The following is a 23670-nucleotide window of genomic DNA, read 5'->3' as shown; positions in this document are numbered from 1 at the left end:
TATTATTATTATCATTATACTTTGGCAATCAATCGTACTAATAGTAAATCTTATCAACACAGAACGTCTCAGTTGACGTGATCGTAGACAGTGTATCTTTAATAGATAACAGAGCATTCGCAAGTGACGCTAAAGTATTATTATTATTATTATTATTATTATCGTTATTATTATTTTATTATTCATGTTATTATTGATATTATTATTGCCCAAATGGGGCCAGCACTGACCTAAGCGCACACCCCAAACGCTGGGGGAACTTTCTATGGCGCGGAGATTGATCATGTAAGTATGAAAATCTGACGATTTGTTTGACTCAACAAAGCGGAATAAAAAGAAGCAACAATAATAAACTAAAAGTCCGCGTCATTGAAAAGTCCAGCCTCTTTCTCGAAGTGCGGCTCCGGACAGCAGGCGAGGCTCGAACCGGCTGCATTTGTGTCAGGAAAAAAAAAGTTTTCCTGAGGCCCCCAGTGTGGATGGAGGGGGGGTCTTTTCTCTCAGCAATGTGGTTTCTATTAGGAGCCGGAGCTCCGCTCCGAGGAGCAGTACTTGCACTGGACTGCAAGACGCCATATTGACTCAACTAATAGGACACCAAGTTAGAGGCGAGCTCGGAGGGAAGCCTTCGCACGGCTGGGCTCCTCTCTCTGAGAGCTGAATAGGTGCACAGGACTCGTTTGGAGACGGACTGGTGGAACTGAGCAGGAAGCTGTGACCGCAGAACAGCGGCTTGTTCGCCACTTTCTGTCATGTTCCGCGCTCAAAACAGACGATGGCAGTATTTGACATGCAGCCCGCTCAGATGTGCAGCTTAGCATTTCATTGCTAATTCAGACGCGCGTGCGGCGCCTCTGAAGAACACCAGAGAGTTTGCACATGGAAGAAGAGTTCACCCGAGGCGTCATGATCTTCACCATCATATTCATTCTAAAAGGTGCATTTAATAGCGCAAGAGAGCACGAGGACAAATAATAATAATAAAAATAATAATAATCATCATCATCATCATCATCATCATGCTTAATAACGTGTGCATACTTTTGTTCCATTTATAGCCAATGTTAGACGTAACTTCGACCATTTGCATGCCAAACTTGGAAGCCATTCGCTTTTTTTGCACTCACACGCACACACACACACGCACACACACACACACACCCCTTAGCAGTGTAACACCCCCCCCACTCCAAACACACACATCATGACAGAAGTCTCTGATTGACCGACCACTCACAAAATGACAAAACATGGCAAGGCTTTTGATTTCAAATTCATAAATTATAATTTAATACCAAGAACAAATTTACAGCAGAATGCTTGTTTACAATAAGCTAACACAAACAAACAAGAATTGTTTTCAACTATAAACTTCCACACACACTCACGTTTATCACTTGCAATTAATAATAATCAATAATAATAAAAAAGTATCTATACGTTATCAATACCCTGCAGTAATATATTCTTATATATTTATATAAAAACGTGGGTCAGTTTAAACTGTTCATAATTACAATCATGTATCATTCTCTGGTCCATATGTGGCAATGGGAACAGCCCGAGATAACTGTTCGAATCAACTACACAATATGATCCCTTTTTATCCAACCACAACATGGTGTCTTGTGTGTTGAAGAAAAGCCTCAGAACAAGGACGAAATTGCAAGCTTTCACACATACACACACAAGGCATCTGTTACAGACCGAAAAGGAGCAGGAACACTAAGTCAAAATAGCCACCCCTTTCCAAACCAGCTCACCCTGTTAAGTCTTAGCCTATTATTGAACGTTTTGTTTCTTTTCTCTTTTTTTGTCCTTTTTTTTCTTTTTTAAATACAAGGGCTAGTGTACTGAATGCACAGATTATATCTATACAGTCAAAAACATTTACATTTATATATATCAAAGGTAAAATAGGTTAGCGACCTGTGGCCATGCATTCACAGTCTAAATACATGAAAAAAGAAAGAAAGAAAAAAAAAACATTTGTCTTAATATGTATATACATTACAAACATAACTTTCAGTGCTACTAGCTAAGTCTGCCACTCATTTTTGAAGACATTTGTTTTATTTTTTACCGAAAAAAATGGCAACCACAGTTTTTTTCTTAATCACATATACTTTGTATAAGAAAAAAGTCCTTGAAATGAATTGACCTATATTTACAAGAATACTGCCTCTAATCGTTGTCTCTTTTTATTTCAAGTGAAATACACAATCATAAGACTGAGCTGTAAAATTGAAGCGTGTTCCCCCTCGTCGTCTACAGCCTAGCGTTGAACAAACAAATCAGTGTATTTTGCGCTTTTACAGGCACTTTAAATGCTTGAAGGGTTGGGGAGACTTTTTCGAGATGTCTTCATTAATACTGCTGCTCAGGAAACAAATACAAATAATAATAATAAAAAGACTGACGACCCCCTTCACTTCTCCCACCTTCAAAACAGCCTATAGATGAGCTAGTAAAACATTTTTGAACTGTAGCGACGATTCCGCACCGCATTGTGAAATCGACTGAAACAGATGCAACTTTCACCCTCCAAGCCAGTGATTTGTTCTGTCGCTTTACAGTAAGACCTGTTTCACTACAGCCCACTGGTTCACTACAGCGGAGCAGCTCGCAGCTTCTACACAACATGACTAACAACTGTCTAATGTGGTCAAGTTTATAGCTTAATCGTTGAAGAGGTGATGCTTTGCGGGTGTTTGACAAATACACAGAACATTAGTGGCATGGACAGGGACACCCCGCTGTGTTACGGCTAATCTGGCCTTTAATGGACTGGTCAGCTCATCTGAGCTGATACTCAAACCTGAAGTCCAGAAATCCCTACTCCCGCTCGTTAAGGGGATATAAGTGCGCTTGCAGCATTTCAGTAATAACCTTGTCCTATATTATATTGCTGTAGATTTCCTTTTTAATTCTCGAAGAACGTCTTTACATTACTCAACTGGTTTATAAGTCGTGGTTATTAGAAAAAAAACAAACAACAAAAAAAAAAACACAACTGCATACTACAAAATCACATAGGCCGGTTTGGAACCAGAAAGGAGGGAAAAAAAGAAAAAAAATACAAAACAGCTATAGATACATGGACACAGGACAAATATAGCCATTTGGGGAAAAAAAGAAAAACGGACTTTTTTCTTTCCTCCTAAATTTCTCCAAATTATCGCTTTAATGCACTTTATAGTTTCCAATCCCCCCCCCCCCCCCCCCCCCCACCAAAAAAAAGGATTATCAAAATCCTTTGAACATTTTTGTCCTTTTATTCTTTTTGTCCCTTTTTTCTTTTTCTTTCTTTCTTTTTTCCTTTTTTTTATAAAAAAAAGCATAAGAACAAGTTGTTCAGAATGACACTGGGAGCAATGTGGATTTTTGAAAGTTCACTGAATCTCTGAATTTTTTTTAATTCACAGTCTTTTATGAAAACGTCTTTTTTTTCTTCGTGAAAGTAAACTCGTGTAACAGCCGTTTCCTTCTACAAAAGAAGCGCTAACTATTGTAGTCACAGCTTCCCTTTGATCGCTCCTTCTGTTTATTGAATCGGCATGTAAGGCCAGTTAAAACTGCTCCCCGAAAGCAACATATCCCGGATGAGGGTTTCAATTGGGGTTTTACCTACCAATCGGACGAAAAATAATTGCTCTATGACCGAAGAGGACACTGTGCGAAGAGAAGGCAAGCGTAGTAATAACTTTCCAAATCGGGTTGGCTGGTTGGGGTACTGGCTCCGAACGTACTCCTCCAGTGCACACTGGGACTTCTCCTGCAAACTTTCGACATGGGCCACGTCTGACAGACCACAAGCATCTATAGAGGAAGAGACAAAGACATGTGGGTTACATTCACTGTAGCCTGGTCTGGAGACGTCCGTCCACTGCATTGGGCATCGATCACAGTGGTGCATGTTGCAATAAAACGCTGGACTGCGTTTTTGCCAATAGGCTAGCGTCGCTCAGCTTTGTGTGGGCACACGCAGGCTATCATTGCAGGGGCAGTCATAAAAACACACGCACGTCCAGGCTATCAAACGACGTCATAGATCTGTCAAATCCAGTCTCGCGTTCATGGCTAACGTGTTGCCTGGTGGCACCAAGGCAAGCCGCCTGCACTAGGCCTGTAATAATAACATACAGTGGAAGTCTTACAGTGCATAAAGAAGGCCTAACGCCTAATCTGTAAACGATAAGCTCTTGGGTTTAGAATAATACACATAATTATAATAAAATATAATGACATGTTCTCAGTTTAAAAAAAAAAAAGAAGAAAAAAAAAACTTGGAGAAAAACTGTAAAAATGCATGCCCAGTCCACGACAGGAGTGCTGTTATTCAAAAGCATGCGGACGAAATCTAGGCTAAGTGGGTGTAAAGGTTTATTTTTCTTGAACAGAGCCCGCTCTCCACACCGGGGGGGCTTGACCTGACCCTGCATGCTGCTTCAAGACACCAGCACCAAGTGAAAGGCCACTGCATTCTCAGGTACTTTGGGAGGCAGGCGGCTTTCGCCCCGGTACCAACACTTAAGCACAATATGGCGAAACACAGAGAAAACGTAGCCCACCGCTATCGCTGCGTGCTTACAAACTCGGAGCTATTCAGAAATGACTGAATCCCAGAGAACGGAGGAGGCCTGAAGCCTGTAGGAGTTGGGTGCTGGGCTTAAACAGTGAAATACATGCTAACACCATGTCCAAATGAGACTATAATTATTCTTCTAATTTTTTATCCAGGGGAAAAAATCCTGAAAGGCGACCTGAGCGGATGATTTAGTGTCATGGCGTAATTCATAAACAGCCTGCAGGTTCCACAGCTTCATTGTACACACACGTCTGAAAGATCCTTCGATCACACATTTATTTAAGGATATATTCGCTGCAGTGTTTGAGGACCGTGCAACCGCCCGCTTTAAGTCTGTAACGCACAAATAAAGCAAGGAAGTGAGGGTCATGACCCAGTTCTGGAGCGAGTCCAGCATGTGTCTCGGATCCCTAGACCGCCCCCCACACCCCCCCTAACAAAACAAGGAAGACTTGGGAACGCTTTTTTAAACCACATGGAACGAAACGTCTCCGCAAAGAAGCACAATTGAACTAATCAGGCCTTTCTGGAAGAGCCCTAACTCGGAGCAATATATCAGTTTTAATGCGTCGAGCTTCCAGCGGAAAGTTGCGCTTAAATATGTGTAAATAGAGCATTAGGCCTTTCTTCCTCTTCCTACCAGGCGGCTCATCTCCCCTCCCCCACCAAGCGTGACATCATTAATATCTGTCATTCCAAATAAACACAAATAATTGATTGGGCCTAAACGTCAAATTATGCCAATGGTAAACATTTCAAAAGGAAGCAAAACTACGAGGACTTTCTCTGTTTACGGCGAGCTCACATACGTGTTTTACACTAACACTATTTAAAATATACTCGCAAATAAAGTCTGAAAGGCCTTTTCTGTTTACTCTCACAATGAGTGCCTAAGGCTTTAAGGTGTACAGCATTTTTATTTTGTCTTCTGTATGTGGTGTTCTAGGCCTGGCTTAGTCTGCATGGTGTAAACATAAATATTCGAGTTAGCCTGCTTTATTTTCTAGGCATTTTATATAATTATTTGTGAAGTATATATTTTTCAATTATTTTATAACACTAAAAAAATCTTAAACCACAAGCTATCAGAGCTGCGTCACAATTCAGTGGCTCTCTATTTATTTTAAAGTCTTGAACAAATTAAACAGTGCAGCTCTTTCAAATGTACTCACAACCCTAACTTACAAGGACGAGCTCATTTTAAAATTGGAGAAAAAATTAGAAAGACGTGCTAACGTGACAGATAGGGAAACTCGGGCCTAAATAAGGACCAGGCTGCCCAGCTGAGTAGAAATAGAAAGAAAACGATTTTTTAAAAATGTCAAAACTCACCCGTGGTGAAGAGCACGATGGCTTTCATGCAGCTGTATTCGGCAGAGTCAACGTGCAACGCTTTCAGCTTTTCCACTTGCTCCTGGAAGATCCTAATGTGGTCCATAAAGGCCACGACTCTGTCCGCGGACATGGGGGAGGCGTGGAGGCCGGCGGCGGCCAGCAGAGGGGCCACGTGCAGGGGCATGGAGCACTGCGCCGCGTTCAGCACGAACAGCTCGCTCCAGGTGAGCCTCAGCAGGGCCACCTGGTCTGTGATCTGCAGGTCGGGGAAGAAGGGGATATTCCTGGCCCACTCCACGGCGCTGAACAGCATCCGCGCCGCCAGTTCGCAAATGTTCTCGATGCCCATGATGTTGTTGGGCTGCATGCATTGGCTGCCGTAGCGGGACGTCGGGTAGGGCTCCGCTCGCAGCAGCAGGGAGATATATCCGGACAAGTAGGAATGGCAGTGCAGCGGGTCCCCGTTGGTCAGGGCGAACTGGCCGTGGTGGGGCTGCGTGGGTGGCATCCTTCCCCTCTGGACGGCTGCAGTGAAAAGAGAGACTGCAGATATTGATGTATGTACTGTACAGCATGGGAACAAGCGGTGTGACCTGTCGTTTTAGCCTGCTTCTGCTTCCCCTCAAACGGTCACACCGCTGACAAAACTTTCACATCAACAGTCACACCACTGGAACGCTACACGAGTGCTAAGTGGGTGAAATACAGTGAAAAGTAACGCCACGCCGGAGCGACGTGCACTAATATGAACATCATTGCTCAGTGACACACATTCAAAACATAATGACACAGCTTGACAATACAGTGCACTGTACAGCCCCCCCTCGCCCCACCATCAAATAATTGAGCCCAGTGACTCCCACGGTTTGACCAAATATACCCACTTTACGAATTGACGAACGACCACGTTTCAAAGTTGAACATTTTGTCAGCGGATCAGGGTTTTATGGTTCAGGACAATAACAACACTACAACAGCTCCGAATGCACGCACAAAGAAAGACATGGATGCTAACCCTTAACCTACATAGCTAGCCCGAGACTCACTTCTACTCTCAGCAACTACAACCGAAGCGGATCCGTGGAGAGACCCCCGACCCAAACCCAAACACACGAAGGCTAGCCTTAATAATCTCCACTTTTTTGGCCTGTCTATGGCGGTGTGTGGTCGATCTGGAGACTGTAGCCTCGCGTGTGTCTGTGTGTGTGTGTTTATGTGTGTGTGTGCTTAATGCTCTCTGTCCATACAGTCCGCTCGCCATATCTGCAGTGACATTATTCAAATCCAGATGCATCCCGTCGTTTCATGGCTACATGAACGCCATATGCGGACGTTTGTGAGTGCAGATTAACAGGCTACGCGTGATGCACGTTAATACACGCGTGTGGCGCGTTTTACTCGAGCGCTGAGTGAGAGTGGCTATGACGAGAGCCGAGCTCGGGCTTTAACGAAGGCGGCTCCGTCGCGTGCTCTGCCCGGGCTGCCTAGGAAGAAGAGCACGGAGAGAGAATATGGAGGTGGAGGGGGGAGACGAGGACAGAGAGAGAAACCTAGCGTGCATTATGCATTCAGCCCCACTACACACAGACAAAAGACGATAAGATAGAGAGGAGAGAGAGGTGAGAGAGAAAGAAAAGAGGGGGAAAGCAAGCAAACCAAGAAAAAAGAGAGAGAGAAAAAAGCAAACAAAAAATCCCAATACCTTCCCGTCTCATGCCAACTTTGAGGCATTTTTTGAGGCGGCAGTACTGGCACTGATTGCGGTGGTGCTGGTCGATGGGGCAATTCCGGTTGGCGCGGCACGTGTACGTGAGGTTCCTGCGCACGCTGCGCTTGAAGAAGCTCTTGCAGCCCTCGCACGTGAACTGGCCGTAGTGCTTGCCGCTGGACTTGTCGCCGCACACCACGCACTCGATGTGCTGCTGCTGCTGCTTGTCCGACTGGCTCTGCGACGTGGGGTTGGACGGCGTGGACTGCGCGTTGGCGTTGGGGCCGCCCGGCTGCACGGGCGTCTGCGGGGTCGGCGGGGCCACCTGCGAGGCGGCGAGGTTCAGCTGGCCGGGCTGCGGCGCGGCCAGGGACAGTCCTCCTTGGGCTTGCGACGAGAGCGCGCCCTGCGTCTCAGCCACATCGTCCTGGGAGCCTCGCCACACTACCATTGCCATATCTATCAGTCAGCGTTGGGAAAACTTTTTGTCTTCCGTGTTGGCGTTCTTGGGTCGAGAAAAATCTAGTAGCAATGGTAACAACAACAGCAGCAGACACGGTTCTTTTTCTTTTCTCGGCTTCTCGAAAACAGTCAGATAAATAATGCAGGATCGCTTCGGCCGAGGCTGTTTATCCGGCACGCCGTTGCTCGAGCAGAGAACGTTAGCCTACTTGGTCAGCAATGGTCAGAAGTGAGGCGAAGGCGAGCCGAATCGCGGTCCTGCTCTTAGAGGCCAAGTCCAGGGGCGCCTGCAGTCAGCCATCCAGGAAACCCATCAAGGCAAAAAAGGAGGAGAAGAAGAAGAAGAAAATGGAAAATAAATACGAGGTTAAAAAAGGGAAGGGTAGCCTGCTGCTACAGACGGCCCGACAACTTTCACACAGCCGCACGGCGAAAACACACACACACACTGGCTGGCTGGCGGAGAGGAGACTGGGCGACGGGCGACACCAAGTTCCAGCGAGTCTTGAAGAAGGAAAACCAACAACTGGCAGGCACGCGCAGAGGAAAAAAATCTCGAAAAATGTCGCTGCTCTTCTTTCCCTTTTTCTTCGGATGAGGTAGCGCTAGCAGCCTGCGCGCGGATGAAGCCCGAGCTCGAGTCAAACGCGAAGTCAAACTCTCCGGCAAGCGAGCGGCGATAATAAAAAACAAAAAGAGAGAGAGAGGGAGAGAGAGGGAGAGAGAGGGAGATCACAACCTATAGAACCTCCTTCATTCGCGGAGAAAAAAATAATGAGGAGGAGAAGGAGAGAATCAAAGTGATCAAATATGTTAAAAAGGGGGGGAAGGTTAGGAAGTGATCGCGATTTGGAGGCGCTCGGCTGGCAGAATGCTTTCTCTCTGATCAGCTCACCGAGCTCTCTATATAGTGAACTTTGACACGACTGCTGCAACTTAGCACACGTTGCCATGGAGATGAGTTGCCATATATGGAAAGTGACTGTGTTTGACTGGTCAGAGCTCACGGACCGCCCCCTGAACCCTATTGGCTGGTCGGCGCTTGTGCTACTTGGTGCTTTGCCAGAGCAGGAGGGGAGAGAGAGAGAGAGAGAGAGAGCGCGCGCGCGAGAGAGAGAGAGAGAAGAGGAAAGCGTCGAGGAGCCGACGGGTCCTAAAGCGAGTCGGAGTCAACGTCCTGTACAATATAACAAAAAAGCACGCATTTTTTAATCATTAATTTGAAATAAATCAAAGAATTGTGAGAGGCTCTGCGAGCCGCACTGCTCTCTCTGAGGGCTCTGAGATCTGCTTTTCATTTACGGTGTACATTGTCGTCGCACATATGAGATGATCTGTCTGATGTCTCATGCGTGAGGTCTTAATGTCTAAACACTATCCCTGCTCAAATAATCAGCTCCCGCTTTTTAAAAAATAAAAGATATGCATTTGCTTTCCAGCGCATTTGTCTTGTTTGGGTGACTTGGCTCGACAGTGCCGCGCAAAGTGTGCAAATTGGAGCTCACTTTCATCAGGCATCAACCGGATTAGACTAGCCTAGTTCTGAATCAGGTGAACCCATATTATCATGGCATCAGCACAGGTGAATAATCACGAATAATGCATTTACAAACACATTTTGGACAGATTATGTGCGCGAGCGCCGTGTGCGTGTGACGTGCATATTAGCCTGCTTTATTCTGACATCAGTACACATCACATGGAAAATACGCACAGATCAATTACAATGAATACACAGTACAATATAGAATCTTTATCATTCACACAGGAAAAGATAATAAATACAATAATAAATACAATAATAAAATAAAATAAAAAATCTGCAGTTTTTTCTATTTCTTAATTTATATTAAATTTGCATAAAGGGTTTAACCGAATTCACTCGCTACATTCTGCGCGTGCCCTTCAGATGTTCAAACGTGAAGACCGTAATAATTCTACTGTGATGCACTTCTACTGTAATGGTCCTGATGAGAAAGACCTTAAAAAACACAGAAATGGGAGACTGCGAGACGGTGTGCGCCACAGACCGCTGATTAGTGGGGTTTATGCAGTAAAGAAGATTTTTCAGTAGCTTCTAGAGCCGCTTATTTTAAAGATGAGCACCGCTCGTGCACTCACTTTAAAGCCTGCAGTAACCGCAGGAGCTCTATAAAGCGCACAAAACCTCCAGGTAACCTTAGTGTCTTTATTTATCACGCTGTCGTTGTTTGCTTTCGTGGGCTCATGTTCAACAGCATGACATTTAATGATTTATATGATAGCATCCACTGTCCAACAGTACAGGCTGGAGAAATGAATGTAACGCTGCTCTGATAGGCCTCGGCTTCACTGTAACATCGGAGGTGATAAATATGAGAACCCATCCAGATCTCTCAGATAGCGGGAAAAAAGACATAAACAAACAAGCTGAACGGCCTCACTGCTCTGACCGACCCCTGACCTGTCAGCAGGACTGTGATACCCTCACTGCCGATTACCCGAGATGCCTCACGGTCAGTCCTAACTTGTGTGAAAGAGGAAAATGAATGGGTCCAGTGTGGCTGCTCGGGGCTGCACGGTCAGGGCGAACTGGAAAACCTGGCTAGTCTAAAGGCTACTTCGACCATCGCCAGAAGCCGTCAGAGTTTTTGGGGGTCCACTGAAAAAAAAAAGAAAAGCTGAACAGCGCTGAAAAGCGGAGCGTATGGGCCGCCAATGAGGAGAGAGTGTGGGTCTCTTACAGTATGTGGGCGCCCCCTAGCGGATGGAGCACTCGAACGTGGCACAGCCATCTTGCATGGACGGACATAGGGGCTTCGGGCTGCTCGCCTCTTCGCGAACTCGCAGGCGCCCATTTTAATCTGATTAATGCTGCAGAGCTTCTCCTCCTGATTGACTCGGACGTGGCGGAGCTGCGTGTGTAGGTATCTCCTACACCTTTCCCTCTGACGCGCCTCGGAGACCACTCGCTCACTTTCTCTCCGGCTTTGCGTTCTAGTTTAGACGCTCATTAAACGTCTTTATATTATGTTCATATTTTATTTATTTTTTTAAGTGAGAGTTGCACGACTTCCAGTTTCTTTTTTTTCCTTCAAAACTCCATAAGAAGAAAACAAACAAACAAACAAACAAAAACAGGCGTGCTTTTCTGGAATTTACTAAGACGTCACTGGTGAGTAAACAGCTATTTTATTTCCTATTATGAACGGTGAATAAGAGCAATGCATGCTGCCGTTGTGCTGTGTGCACGTATTAAAAGATAATGCAAGTAATTAAGAGCACTTTCAGCGCGAGGCACAGTATGATCGGTATCTGTAACTACACACACACTCAGGATTACAGGAGTTGTAATATAAATAATACCCAAGATTCCCCTTTAAACACTATAAGAACAGCAGAAGCAGAGCTCATTGCAACGTCTCTCTAACTGCAGCCCAGCGGCGAGACTCTCACTGAGGGATCCGCGGCTCGATTCTGCGCGGATCCTCCAGACAAGAAACAATCAGATTCACAAATCAAAGCAGACAGAGAACCAGAGAGCACCACCAACACACACAGGCTCCCAAACGTACCAAACGCATAGGGTGTGGGTTCGTCCTCCCCGTGCTGCATCTTCTCTCCTACAGAACCCCGGGCTCAGTCTTCTCTCTCTTTTAGCTTTTAAAATGTAAGTTTTGGTCAAGCAGCGCTTCCTTTATCCCCACAGACGGAATGATGCAAGAAAAAGGCGCTTCCTTCTGTTTATTGAAATGATTATGCAAGAAAAAAAAACTTTAGAGAGAGTTAGAGAAGACAAAAAAACAAAACAACTGGCAGAGCGACAGAAAAGATCGGTTCAACTTTTTTCTTTTCTCTGCGCCGCTTTAATTTAGCTGTCATTTGGTGCACATCTTCGCGAACGGGCACTGAGTTGGCTGTCTGAGAGGCTGAGATGGCGAAAGTTTTTCTTTCTTTCTTTCTTTCTTTTTGGAAAAGAAAAAAAATGACAAGGCAGAGACGGTCGTGTGCGCGATTTTTTTCTGATGCACAGAAGGTGCAAACGCGCCTGGCTGCTGCTGCTTTGTGTGGGCTGAAAGACTGGGAGAAGGAGGGAGGTGGAGGGAGGTGGGGGGGCAGGCAGGACACACACCTGTCTGTTTATGGGCGAACGGCTCGCGCCGAGCAGCTCTGACCACCTCAGCCCACGGCCAAGTTCACAGCAAACTTGGACAGAGCGGTTAGAAGCCTGTATGTAGATGAGGGGAGGTCAACAGAGAGTCCCATTGCACCACATTAAAAGAGCTTGCTTGTGATGTAGGTAAGACCTCTTTCACTGATACCATCAATAAAAAAAATATAAAATTACGTGTATATATACACACTTATATTTTATTTATTTATATTTATTTATAGCATATTAATGGCATATTAATAGCAACATCAGTGAGCTGCCTACCAGTCTGATGAAAATGCATCAAACATCATTAATGTGAAATTAGTCATATAATGAGTCTTCTATCTGCATAGAAGCTCAGAAAATGAATGCACTGACACTGAACTGAGGTTTATGCGCCGAACAAATTTTACTGACTACAGATTTGCTTTATTTTTGAGTAATAATGACTGAAGCTTCTCGCTATGGGCTTCTGGAAATTTCTTTGTGTCAGTTGACGAAAAGACAGGAGGACTACAACACGATTTTAACGCGATTTAAGTCACAGACTTAAGTATATCGTAATACAATAGACATACTGTAGATGTAGACACAGAGTGGTGGCTGTGCTGGTCACAGTTTTATATTAGAGACAAATACTCCGCATAAATCATACAACAGGTAGGAGCGCTAATAACACAGCACTAATGTGGACCGATGCAGACCCGCCAGCCGCAATTACATAGTCTAACGATTTTCGCGCAGCGATCTGGAGGCGATTCAGTCATTTCTGGGGTAGATTGGTGGAGGTGAGCGCGCTGCATGCTGTATGGTGGGAGCACATGTGTCCGTATGAGCTGCACTTCATAAGGAACAGTGATGACCCGCAGGGCTCAGTGTGCGACCACCCCCGCCGCGAGTAGCATCGATTAGGACAGGACCCAAAGACGGAGTCACACTAAATATTTACTGATCACACACACACACACACACACACACACACACACACACACACACACACACACACACACACACACACAAATAGCGGCATCTCTAACGATCTCCTCACCGGCCGAGGCGCGGAGGAAGAAGAGGAGCACTTTAGGATTGTTTGTGGAGTGAGAGCGCAGGAGTGATGGAGATGAGGCGAGCTTGAGGAGTCGATAAACACTGAGCAGGCAGGACAAACTTCTAATCTGTCTGGAGGAAAGTGAGCAAGAGGGGAGGGGGGGGGGGTTCTGCACGTAGATCAGAGAAAAAAATAGCTAAAGTAAATAAATATATATTAAATAAACGCATTTTTTCTCTCTAAAGCATATCATTATATGTGTATATGTTGTACACGTATATTTCTATATACGTGTAGAGTGTACGCGCATATTGTACCCTACTGTACACCTTTCAAAACGAAAACAGAGGTTCTTGAAAAGTTCTTTGGTAAACGCAGTGGCTTTACAGAACCATGGAACATTTGACTACATGAATGCATTAATGGTGCTTGGTCTAAGGGTCATCATATATAGGTCTTTGTTGTTGTATAGGGCTCTATATCACAGTTATTATCATACAAATATATATATATATATATATATATATATATATAAACTTAAATACTCTTTAATCTCTAAACAATACAGGCAAAAATATTTTGGGTAAAGTTTGCAAGGGAAAAAAAACATTACATAGTTGGTATATGGGCTAATTAAAACTATAAAAGTAAATTAATAACATTATATAAAAGATCCAGTGAGTACAGATTCAGTAAATCTGATCATCATGTATTTCGCCATGTCAGTGTTTATTCAGCAGTGCATTGTTAGACTGACCTCCTCCAGTTCCTCATGACTGTACAGTGTTCCTCCGCAGGTCCAGGGAGAGCAGGTGTGCAGTCCTGCGCTTTGACTTTATGGCAAAGTGGAAAGTTCACCTTAATCTTATCGTTGCCTTTACTGAGCCCTTGGAGCGAGAGATAGGGGGATGGTGACCACGGGGTCAGCGAGATCCCGACCTGATTAACCCTTGCAGGCCCGGCATGGATCATAGGTTAACCAGGCTAATCTACATGAAGAAGCTGATTAAGTCAGATGATGAGAAGTCAGAAATGAAGAATTACAGTGTGTCTTCTGAAGCAGTATCTTCACTGGGATTTATGACCTGGGTCACTGAAATGGGGACATTTAGCCTGTTTATCAGAACGACACTCCTTAACATTAGTGTCTCTTATCTGAGCAAACAACATTTTAGATTTTCACCAAACAGACAGTGATTTCTGATGCTATCAGCAACAGCTGCCTAATTGATCTAAACATCATAAAATTTTATACACTCTCTGTCTTTTAATGGAATTGAATTCTAAGAGTAGAAATATGAAAAGATCTCTGAAGGTTTATGATGACTTGTACGTATTTGTGATGGGTTGCAGTGGGTCAACATAATGGTCTCATCTGAAGACCAGTCAATATATCCGAGCAAGGAAGTGCAGCGGCTGTCTGTTCTTAGGCTGGTGTGGTTGCTTATGAGCCTGATCTATTTCAGACCACATCCTAGAGAGCCTCGGGACGGGTGGGGCATTTTTCCAACTCTGCTCAGCAAGCAGCCTTTACAAAAATTCCAAATTAGATACAGGGTCTAAGTCAGCAGCAATAAAACGATTTGCCCGTTTTGCTACAATAATCTTATATATTTGATAAACCTGACAGGGTCATGTTAGCCTGAAAATGCACAATGTAAACAAAACAGTACTGTTTTACTAACATAAATAAAAACGACTTACACAGCAGTTATTGATATGGCAGTTATATGATATTAGTTACTTTTTAAGTGCTACATTTCATTCGTAAAATGCTGTAAAATAATTCCTAGCATGGTGGGCTTTCAAAGCTTCTCAAAGTGTTATAAACAAACGTCACAATTAATGAGTGCTACGAAGGGTCGACATGCATGCAGAGGATTGATGTTGATAATATTTAAATATTAGTTCATATTTAACTAACTCCTTGCTATGACTGTCTTTGCTATTTGACAGTGGAATTTTAATAAATGTTTGCAATTGTAAACTTCAACACTACTTGCCTGTATCTTTTGTCTTTTTACTCAGTTTCACTGTTTATCATGGGCGGCTAAACACACACAGGCAACATAAACGTAAACACAGACATAAACATCTAAAGCAGAAAGCAAACAGCAAATAACAATATGTATCACATCATGGCCTATTTAGATCTATTAAGACACAACAAAAGAGAGAAGAAAAAAAAACGTACACAAGGAATTTATATTCATCTCTAAATATATCCTTATCATTGTATAACTATCTGCCATTCCAGTTCATTCAAAGCACTTTGTTGAAAGTGCATTTTCTAACCAGATGGAATATTCACACTAGTGCAGACAGAGAGAAAAAAAAAGAAAAGAAAAAAGAGGGAACTCTTCAAAACTCTTGTGTCCGTGCTCATTCAGAAGCCTCGGATACCACTTACAGGCAAATTGAATGGGATTATGGTTTTATTCTGTACAGAAGTCTGGACTGGTGCCCAAATATGTTGTAATTTGTTCAACATTACCTTCGGTCTTAAAAAAACACTGTTGCCTGGGGAATTCAGAGGACTTAGTGCTTCCTCATGGCACAATAAGCCCTCACTACATTTCACTCTCGCAGATTTGCCTTTAATGCTCAATCCGTTCACTCAGGGCTGAAGCTTTCTCAGTGGTCAATGCCCAGCAGAAGAATGATATGAGTAAAGCCCATTCTGTGTAATCCTGTTCCTTGAAATGTAATATATTCCATTCTTTTACAAACCTGTGTGTGTGTGTGTGCATGTGAATAGGTATATGTGTACTCTTACTATACATTTATACAAGTTCCATTTAACTCCAATTAACCTAATGAAGGTAAATAATTTATGTACTTTTATAAGATCACCTTTGGTAGCTTAAAAGTCCTGCCTGAAGGGCAAGCCCTGACGCTGTGATTCAGGTTTGCGCACAGCTTGCATGGTTGCATGAGGTTCCAGCCAATCGGTTTCCTCCATGGATAAATTACAGTTTGGGTGTCCCAGTTCTCCTCAGAGGGTGATGAGGCATTTGACAGCACTGCGTGGGTGGTGACTGCACAAGGTACTGTGGCATCGTATCTAAATACTAATAGACGTTAACCTTACATTGAAAGAACATGCAGCACAGAAACATCTTTTTTATTAATGAACTATTCAGGCATCAGACAGCATGACTTCAAAAACCACCAGTAAGGTTTTAATATATAAATTTGATTATGATAATAATAACAACAATACAACAATAATAATAACAACGACAACAACAATTTATATGCATAAACAAATGAATACAAATGTAATGGCTACATTCTTGTGGTCACTATTTGACTTTGTATCCCACAGTGCAATCATTTCTTCACTCTTGCCTGGTGTATCTAACCTGCAGAGTATCTCAACATATTTTTCAAGTTTTTATTATATATATATATATATATATATATATATATATATATATATATATATATATATACACACACTCAGTAACGCCATATGTTTGTTATGTAGCTGTAGACCCTCAAAGAGACCCGTGCAGTTTAGGGGTTAAAAGAAATCATATCTTCATGTCAAATTTTTGTAAGCTATTCAGGCACAAAGTGATTAAACAGAAAGCAAATCATCCTTTGTCCTCACCCTCACAGACCAGTTAGACCTACATCAAAAGGAAGGAAACAAATTAATTAATGTAAACATTCTCTAAGTTATACTAAATTAGATTTACTTTGCAGGGGCAGAAAAAGCCATAGTCCACAAAAACTGCAGAGTTTGAAATATACAAAGTGGTAGTGAAGTGGGGAGCCTGAAAAAAAAAAGTTAAAAATAATAAATGTGAACTGACCGCAGTCTGAGCAATAATAGTAGTGTAAGTACAAAGGTGTAACACACATTTTACAAATTGTAATTTGTGGCATTGATTAAAGCAATGAATTGTATGAAGACACACACACACACACACACACACACACACATACATACATACATACATACATATATATAATCTGATAACTTTACAGGAGAAGGAAAAAACCTACTTTACTTTTAATGTGTGTCCATGGAACCAGACGTTTTTCTAAGTCGTTTTGGGTTGTTTCTTTTATTCCATTCATCACCAAATTTACATACAATGTAAAGGGTCACAGGCATTTTCAAATTATGTCAAAAAGTGAAAAAAACACCAAAAATGGAGATACAAGCTTTTCTTCAGACAGCAGCGATATATATATATATATATATATATATATATATATATATATATATTCATAGAGCACCCTTCATGTGCTTAATAAACAGTCAAAACAGACATTATTATTCTTTTTCCAGTGTTAGAAAAAAGAATAAGAAGAAAATGTAAGACATTTACACAGAACCCTCAACAACTAAACAAAACATGTACTTATTATGTCCCCACGTTTACAGCTTCTATTTTTTTCAGGACAGTTCAGGACTTTTTGTTTTTAAAGAAATCTGCAGGGATATTTTTCCACACCTCCAAAGTTTAGCCTTACAATCCAAGTAATCATAAACACATTCAATGATGTAGAGGTCTGGACTCTTGTGGTCACCAGTCCATTGTTCTGAGCACACCAACAACGTCTTTGTTTGATTCGCAAGTTTTTGTCTTTTCTCAGTAATGGTGTCTTGACAGCTTATTTGAGACCTGTAGTGTTGTCTTCTCACAGTGGAAGGATGGACAAAAACACCTGTGGAATTTACACAGATCTGTAGTAGGAGTGGATCTTGATTTTCACCTGTCTCTCTCTAAGAAGAAAGCTTTAAGTACTATTTATTTGATGTTGACAGTTTTGGTGGTCTATTTTTTTTTCCTTTTGTAAACTTAGATTTAATGATAATTTTCAGTGGAAATGAAGTAAATGCTGGGTGGTCTCTGATTTTTATGCACTACTGTATACATGTGTGGAATGAAGGTTTTATAGCCTTCTGAAAAGCAAATAAGAAGTAGTGCCATACTGTAGTATGTAGTACTGCTGAAGCACTCACAGTTCCTGTATTAGGAACAGCAGTAATGGGAGTTGAAATGAGACCTGATATACTCAGCAAACACAAACAAGTGAATATGTAAGCAAGCTAATGTGAAATAAAGCATGTATTTGATAAAACATTATGTAAATCACAGCTTCCACCAGCTGTGCCCTGCATTCGTAAGTGAGCAGCATATGACTATAAATGATCATTCTGATTAAAATCATCATTATGTGGATTTTAGTACAGCTTGCATGTGTGTACGGCAACAACGTCTACACAAACGTCTTAAACATGACTGCACTTATGCAGGGGAGTGTTAAAGTCTATGTTTATGGCTGTTGTTAATACTTGAATCGCCATTTCAATTTGTTGTGCAGTGAGTGTGAAAGCAGTACTTACTCCTCTTGAAAGAGACTCCAATTTTCAACAAGTTTGTGGTTTGCTTAGCAGTTAAGTGTTGAAGATGATAGTGTGCATGACTGTGGCAAGCTATTTGGTGGTGAAATACCAACCAGGTCTACTCAGAACACTCAGGATGATGCAGCATCAAGTACCAGAATCATATATTTCATGGAAATGCTTTTGAGCAGATGGATGAAAAATAAATGATTTCATGCCTTCAGGCCAAAAAGGGAAAGCACGGTTATTGTATAGAAATATTTTTATTAATAATGCTGACTAGCATTGACTAGTGATATATGATTGACTTTTCATACACTAGGTTATTCCTCACCATATTAAGGCAGAGTTTATTGCCAAACAGAAAGTGGTGAACTCAACATTTATGTGTTGAACTCATTTAGCTATAGCTGTTTCTGAGAGATTTTAAATGCACATCTAAATGTAAACATGATACAATTAGAAAGCCATTGACTGTTTATTAGCATGCATTTATAGTGAAGATTGTTTTTTTCAAAAGGACACTGTTAAACTGTACTTCACACTGAACCTAAGGCTTGTGTATGTGCTGTCAGTTATGTGGTGCGTTAGCTGTGTGCAGGTTTGGCAGCAGCCGGGACAACACGGATGGGCCATGGTCACAAACGCAAAGGAACGTTCAGTGAAGATGTCACAGCCACATGCATGATGGGAGAATCATCTTGCAAAAAAAAATGGAATCTTTGGATCAGGTAAGTTTGATTAAGCTGTGCAGTGTGTCATTAATCTTGCTGTATCAATAGGATACTGATTTGAAGTTTTAGTGATATTCATAGTCAACCAACATTATGGAATAAAAAAGTTTCCCTGTTACCTAGCACTTTGTTTTAGTTGCATTTGTTATATTATTATTCATTTATTTAGGCTTTTTTCTTGCATTTTGCACATTTTACAGAGTATATCCAGGACTTGACTATTAACTGTCATTTGTTATAAAGAACAGTTGAAAATATAAAAGGTAAATAAATACTAACTTTCTTTTCTGGAAATCGAGTTTCTGTCTGGTTTATGTTCCAGTACTAATTTTAAGAGAAGATAACAACAAAACAGTCCAATCAAAACAAGATATTCTGGGTTTTTAGACATTCCTTTACCATAGAGTAGCATCATCCAAAAAGAATGGGTTTATTAACTTTATTAATGCATAATACTGAATAAATGTAAATATAATCCAATAACCTCAGTTTGTAAAATTAGGAAAATATTGTGTTTTTATTCATTTTGATCAATAACTAGACTCAGACTGAGATTAAAAATCTGAATATTTTGTAGAGTTGAGTAATATGAGAGCATTATTATAATTTACACCACAATACACTTTCCTAAGCATATCACGGATTTGGCTTGTACAGAACACTGAGCAACTGCATGTTTCATTACAAAGACAGCTAATTAGGCCTGGCAATTGGATTTAGTGCAGTGCAGTATGTGAAACAATGAATAAAAAACATTGCAGTCAGCTTACAGCCAATTTTTTGGCTGATTTTTACCCATTTTCTAACCTGAAGCTCACATTACGTGGGATAAAATTTATAAATGATGAATCAGTTGCCAAATTAAATAATGCAAATCAAAAAAGACAATACAAGGAAAATGACCATTTATTCAACGAGTTATACATAATTATTTTTTTTGGTAGCAGCAGCATTGAAATAGAGCATACATCATAAAATTTCAACACAGAATAACTAATAACTAATAATAATAAAATATATCATAACAATAAATTGGCTGACTGCTGATCTCATGCTTGGAGCAAAAATCTGCCGACTCTGATCTTGACTGATGCCAATTGTGCACCCCCCATGCAATATTATAATTGAGATATTAAATCGGCCACTCCTAATATTTAGCATATAGTAACAAGTTCAGGCCAAATCTGATTCATTTTCATAATGACACTGTAAATAAATATTGTACAAATCTTAAAGTCAGACTGAAAATATATATATATATATATATATATATATATGAATAAAATAAAATAAGTCACATTACATGAATTTCAGTCACCAGAAGACACAGTTGAAGCATTAACATGCATGTAGTTTTCTACTTCATGGTGATAAGACACTCCATACAGACAGACACACACACACACACACACACACACACACACAAATACACAAACACACAGACATACACATGCTCACACGCACAGCAACACAGACAGAGACACACACACAGAGTCAACTGAGACAGTGGTGTCACATGGTGGAGGATATAGCCACCTATTGAAACGTGGCTGAGCAAGATTAATAGGGCTCATGAGGTAAGAGAAAACGACGCTTTGCTGTAAACCTACACCGGCCCGACAAACGAACAACTGTCTGAACTTTACTTATGGGCCCCCCTGAAGGATTAGCGTACACGCACAGTAAGGTTCATGAAGCTCAGAGTTCATCAAACTGACGTGTGGTGCTCACAAAGAATTTACGTAAAACATTTAGGTGTGGGACAGTGTCAGATGTGTCATCTGACTTACTGTTGTCATGCTAATGTTTAATAAACTGCTCCCCGTCTTCATAGTGAATAACGCAAGAACACAAAAGAGACATTTTCATTTATCAATCACATCAATGAAACGGCTAAAAATGCTGACTGATTAGTCGAGCCATAGCATATTGTGGCAGCGTACTGTAAAAGTGATTCTGAGTGGTACTGTGTAATTACTCTGTCAAATTAACAGCAATCAAATAAACATGAGCATTGTATTTATATCTTACAAGCCTTTTGTCCTTATTATGAAATGTGCATGTACAAACTACCATGAATCTTCTAATCACCACCATGGAATGAGATGTCAACGGTATTTCAAAGCAACGGGAGATTTGTCTTCATCTGTCTTCATTCTTCTTTAACGATGTCTGAAATATTACAATATACAGCCATTGTGTATAATATGAAAGTGAAAAAGAAACAAAAAGTAGTCGTTGGGCGAAATGCTAAATCTTTCTGTATTACGGAGCTGAAATTGACATTTTAACGGCATAAAATTGTAGGGTTTCCATATAGATATTATGTCTAAATAGCACTCTTGCATTTGCTGTCCCAGTCTGGATTTAATCTTTGAACCATTGGACTAAACTCAAGTTATTAGGAAATATAAATATTTTCAGAAGTAATCAAAGAGTCAGAGCAAGACAGAAGAACAGAAAGATTGATTCAGTGTGTGGACTGGCTCTAATTGGAAGCAGCTTGTTTTCTAATGAGGACTACTGGGAAACGTGGGCAAACGCGGGCTCGTCCTGCCACTGGACGCTGTTCAGGGCTTATTTTGAACTGTACCTGTGCAAAGAGAGTTTGCACCCTCTCTCTTACACTGTTGACAAAACCTATTTTAGCAAAGACGTTGCTACACTACTACACAGTGTGTTGTTATCTGGATATTTTCACTTGTTTTCATTTATTTCTTTTTTAGCAAGACTAACAAAACTTTAATGTACATGTCTCACATTATGTCAGTACAAAGACTCAATGATATTCTATTATCAATATCAACCCATTTGTCTATATGTAATCCAACATTATTGTAGGGCTGCTAATATTTAGGCCTAATGTTATTTACCCTGAGGACTGGAGCCTCGAGCATGGTGAGAGGGACTGTTTCACAGTATGCGTCCAACACCCTGCTGTGCAACACCTGAGCACAAACTTGTGGAGAACGTCTGTTAAAAAAGTCTGTTATAAAAAGAACAAAAGAAGAAGCAGAACAATAAATAACAGCACAGCTCTTTAGCGAGAACTGCATGAATAAGATCATGTACAGATACTGTTTATTATTTGGACATTCAGTGCTGGGGATGTAAATCTCTGACCTCCAATGGCTTTAAAGTGATTCAAGGAAGTGTGAAAAATTTTCCTCATAGTTTCTTTTGTTTATTTAGATTCAGAATTTTTTTTTACATATACTGTGGATACACAAATATGACTGGAGGAAGGATTTTCCAAAAGAATGAGCACACACGTTGCTGAATATTACATAAATATTATGTATAACATTTCAAATTGAATGTACTTGAACTGCCACCAAAACAATGCATCATGTTGCATCCATTTATTTTTACATTCCTAGTGCCTTCTTGTGTATTGTTTCACGTTGCAATGATTAGATCTCTGTTCTTATATGTCTATCATCCTCTAAAGGGGAGCCAGTCATGCTGATTAATAAATTTTTTCATTCACATCCTGCTATTAATATATATAACCCTGTGCAGAAGTCAGATATCACCTTTCATTTTACTTCCAGTTAAAACAGACCAGTTTGACATTTTACAGTGTCAAGAAAAAAAAGCAGAACACACATATATTTAACAGAGAATTACAAAGAAGCTTCATCAATTAAATATAGTATCATTTTTTCATCATATAGTATGTCCACTCTTTCAGTAATGTTTTTGGGAGACTTGCTTTCAGTTCTTTAAATAAATCTGCAGAGATATTCTTCCATATTTCCAAAGTTAGTGCTAGAAGTTGGTTGCATTTTCTGCCTCTCATGATTCAGCGATGATGCTCATTGATGTTGAGGTCTGGACTCTGGGATAGTCAATCCCTTGTTCTGAGAACACCAGCATCTTTTTGTTTGATCTTTCCAGACACAGAGTATTGAGTTGTCCTCTCACAGTGGAAGGATGGACTGAAACACCTGTGGATTTCTTCAGAAGTGAAGTGAAAATGGTGTTTGATTTTCTTCTGTATTTAAATGCTGTTTACGTGATGATGACAGGTTTGGTAGTATACTGGTCCTTACAGTGGCTGGAGGTCCCATTTTCTCTCTGTCTTATAATCACGTTTTTGAACACGTTTTTTTTTCCCCATTTTATTTACTTACCTTTGACCTTCCCCTTATTTACTTCCTAATGCAATTTTTTCCTGAAAAACACATAACTTGTGTTTAATGGCTGTATGAACTGGGAATTAAATAACTTAAGTGTGGTCTGATATGGTTCTAGAGTGTATTGTGCAGATATGTAAATTCAGTGCTTCTAAT

The 23670-nt window shown here is 41.1% G+C and overlaps 1 protein-coding gene and 1 long non-coding RNA gene across 4 annotated transcripts; one reads left to right on the top strand and one right to left on the bottom strand.

Moving 5' to 3' along the window:
- Nucleotides 1-1788: 1788 nt before the first annotated feature.
- On the bottom strand, nt 1789-12078 carry nr2f2 (nuclear receptor subfamily 2, group F, member 2). 3 transcript variants are annotated; one of them, XM_037539791.1, is made up of 3 exons: nt 11648-12078; nt 5921-6448; nt 1789-3819 (listed from the first exon to the last, which is right to left on the bottom strand). In XM_037539791.1, exons 1-3 carry the CDS (start codon nt 11685-11687, stop codon nt 3545-3547), a joined length of 843 nt encoding a protein of 280 aa, XP_037395688.1. In that variant the 5' UTR covers nt 11688-12078; the 3' UTR covers nt 1789-3544. The 3 variants fall into 3 exon arrangements, with proteins under 3 accessions (XP_037395688.1, XP_017559709.1, XP_017559710.1); XM_017704220.2 differs by lacking the exon at nt 11648-12078 and adding an exon at nt 7626-8984 and having other exon boundaries at nt 5921-6466; XM_017704221.2 differs by lacking the exon at nt 11648-12078 and adding an exon at nt 7626-8983.
- Nucleotides 10483-21405, top strand: LOC108431211. The gene is made up of 2 exons (XR_001858135.2): nt 10483-11247; nt 19233-21405. It is a non-coding gene; the product is annotated as an uncharacterized LOC108431211 (long non-coding RNA).
- Nucleotides 21406-23670: the final 2265 nt, after the last annotated feature.

This window comes from Pygocentrus nattereri, chromosome 7, assembly GCF_015220715.1.
Source record: "Pygocentrus nattereri isolate fPygNat1 chromosome 7, fPygNat1.pri, whole genome shotgun sequence".
NCBI classification, from domain to species: domain Eukaryota; kingdom Metazoa; phylum Chordata; class Actinopteri; order Characiformes; family Serrasalmidae; genus Pygocentrus; species Pygocentrus nattereri.
The sequence above is the reverse complement of the archived record's forward strand: the minus strand, read 5'-3'. Positions and strand labels throughout refer to the sequence as shown.

Coding starts and splice junctions, on each gene's coding strand:
- nr2f2 (XM_017704220.2), bottom strand. CDS start 8,088: ATGGCAATGGTAGTGTGGCGAGGCTCCCAGGACGATGTGGCTGAGACG. Junction 6,467..7,625: donor AGTTGGCATGAGACGGGAAG/GTATTGGGATTT, acceptor CAATATCTGCAG/TCTCTCTTTTCACTGCAGCC. Junction 3,820..5,920: donor CATCGTGCTCTTCACCACGG/GTGAGTTTTGAC, acceptor CTTCCTCTATAG/ATGCTTGTGGTCTGTCAGAC.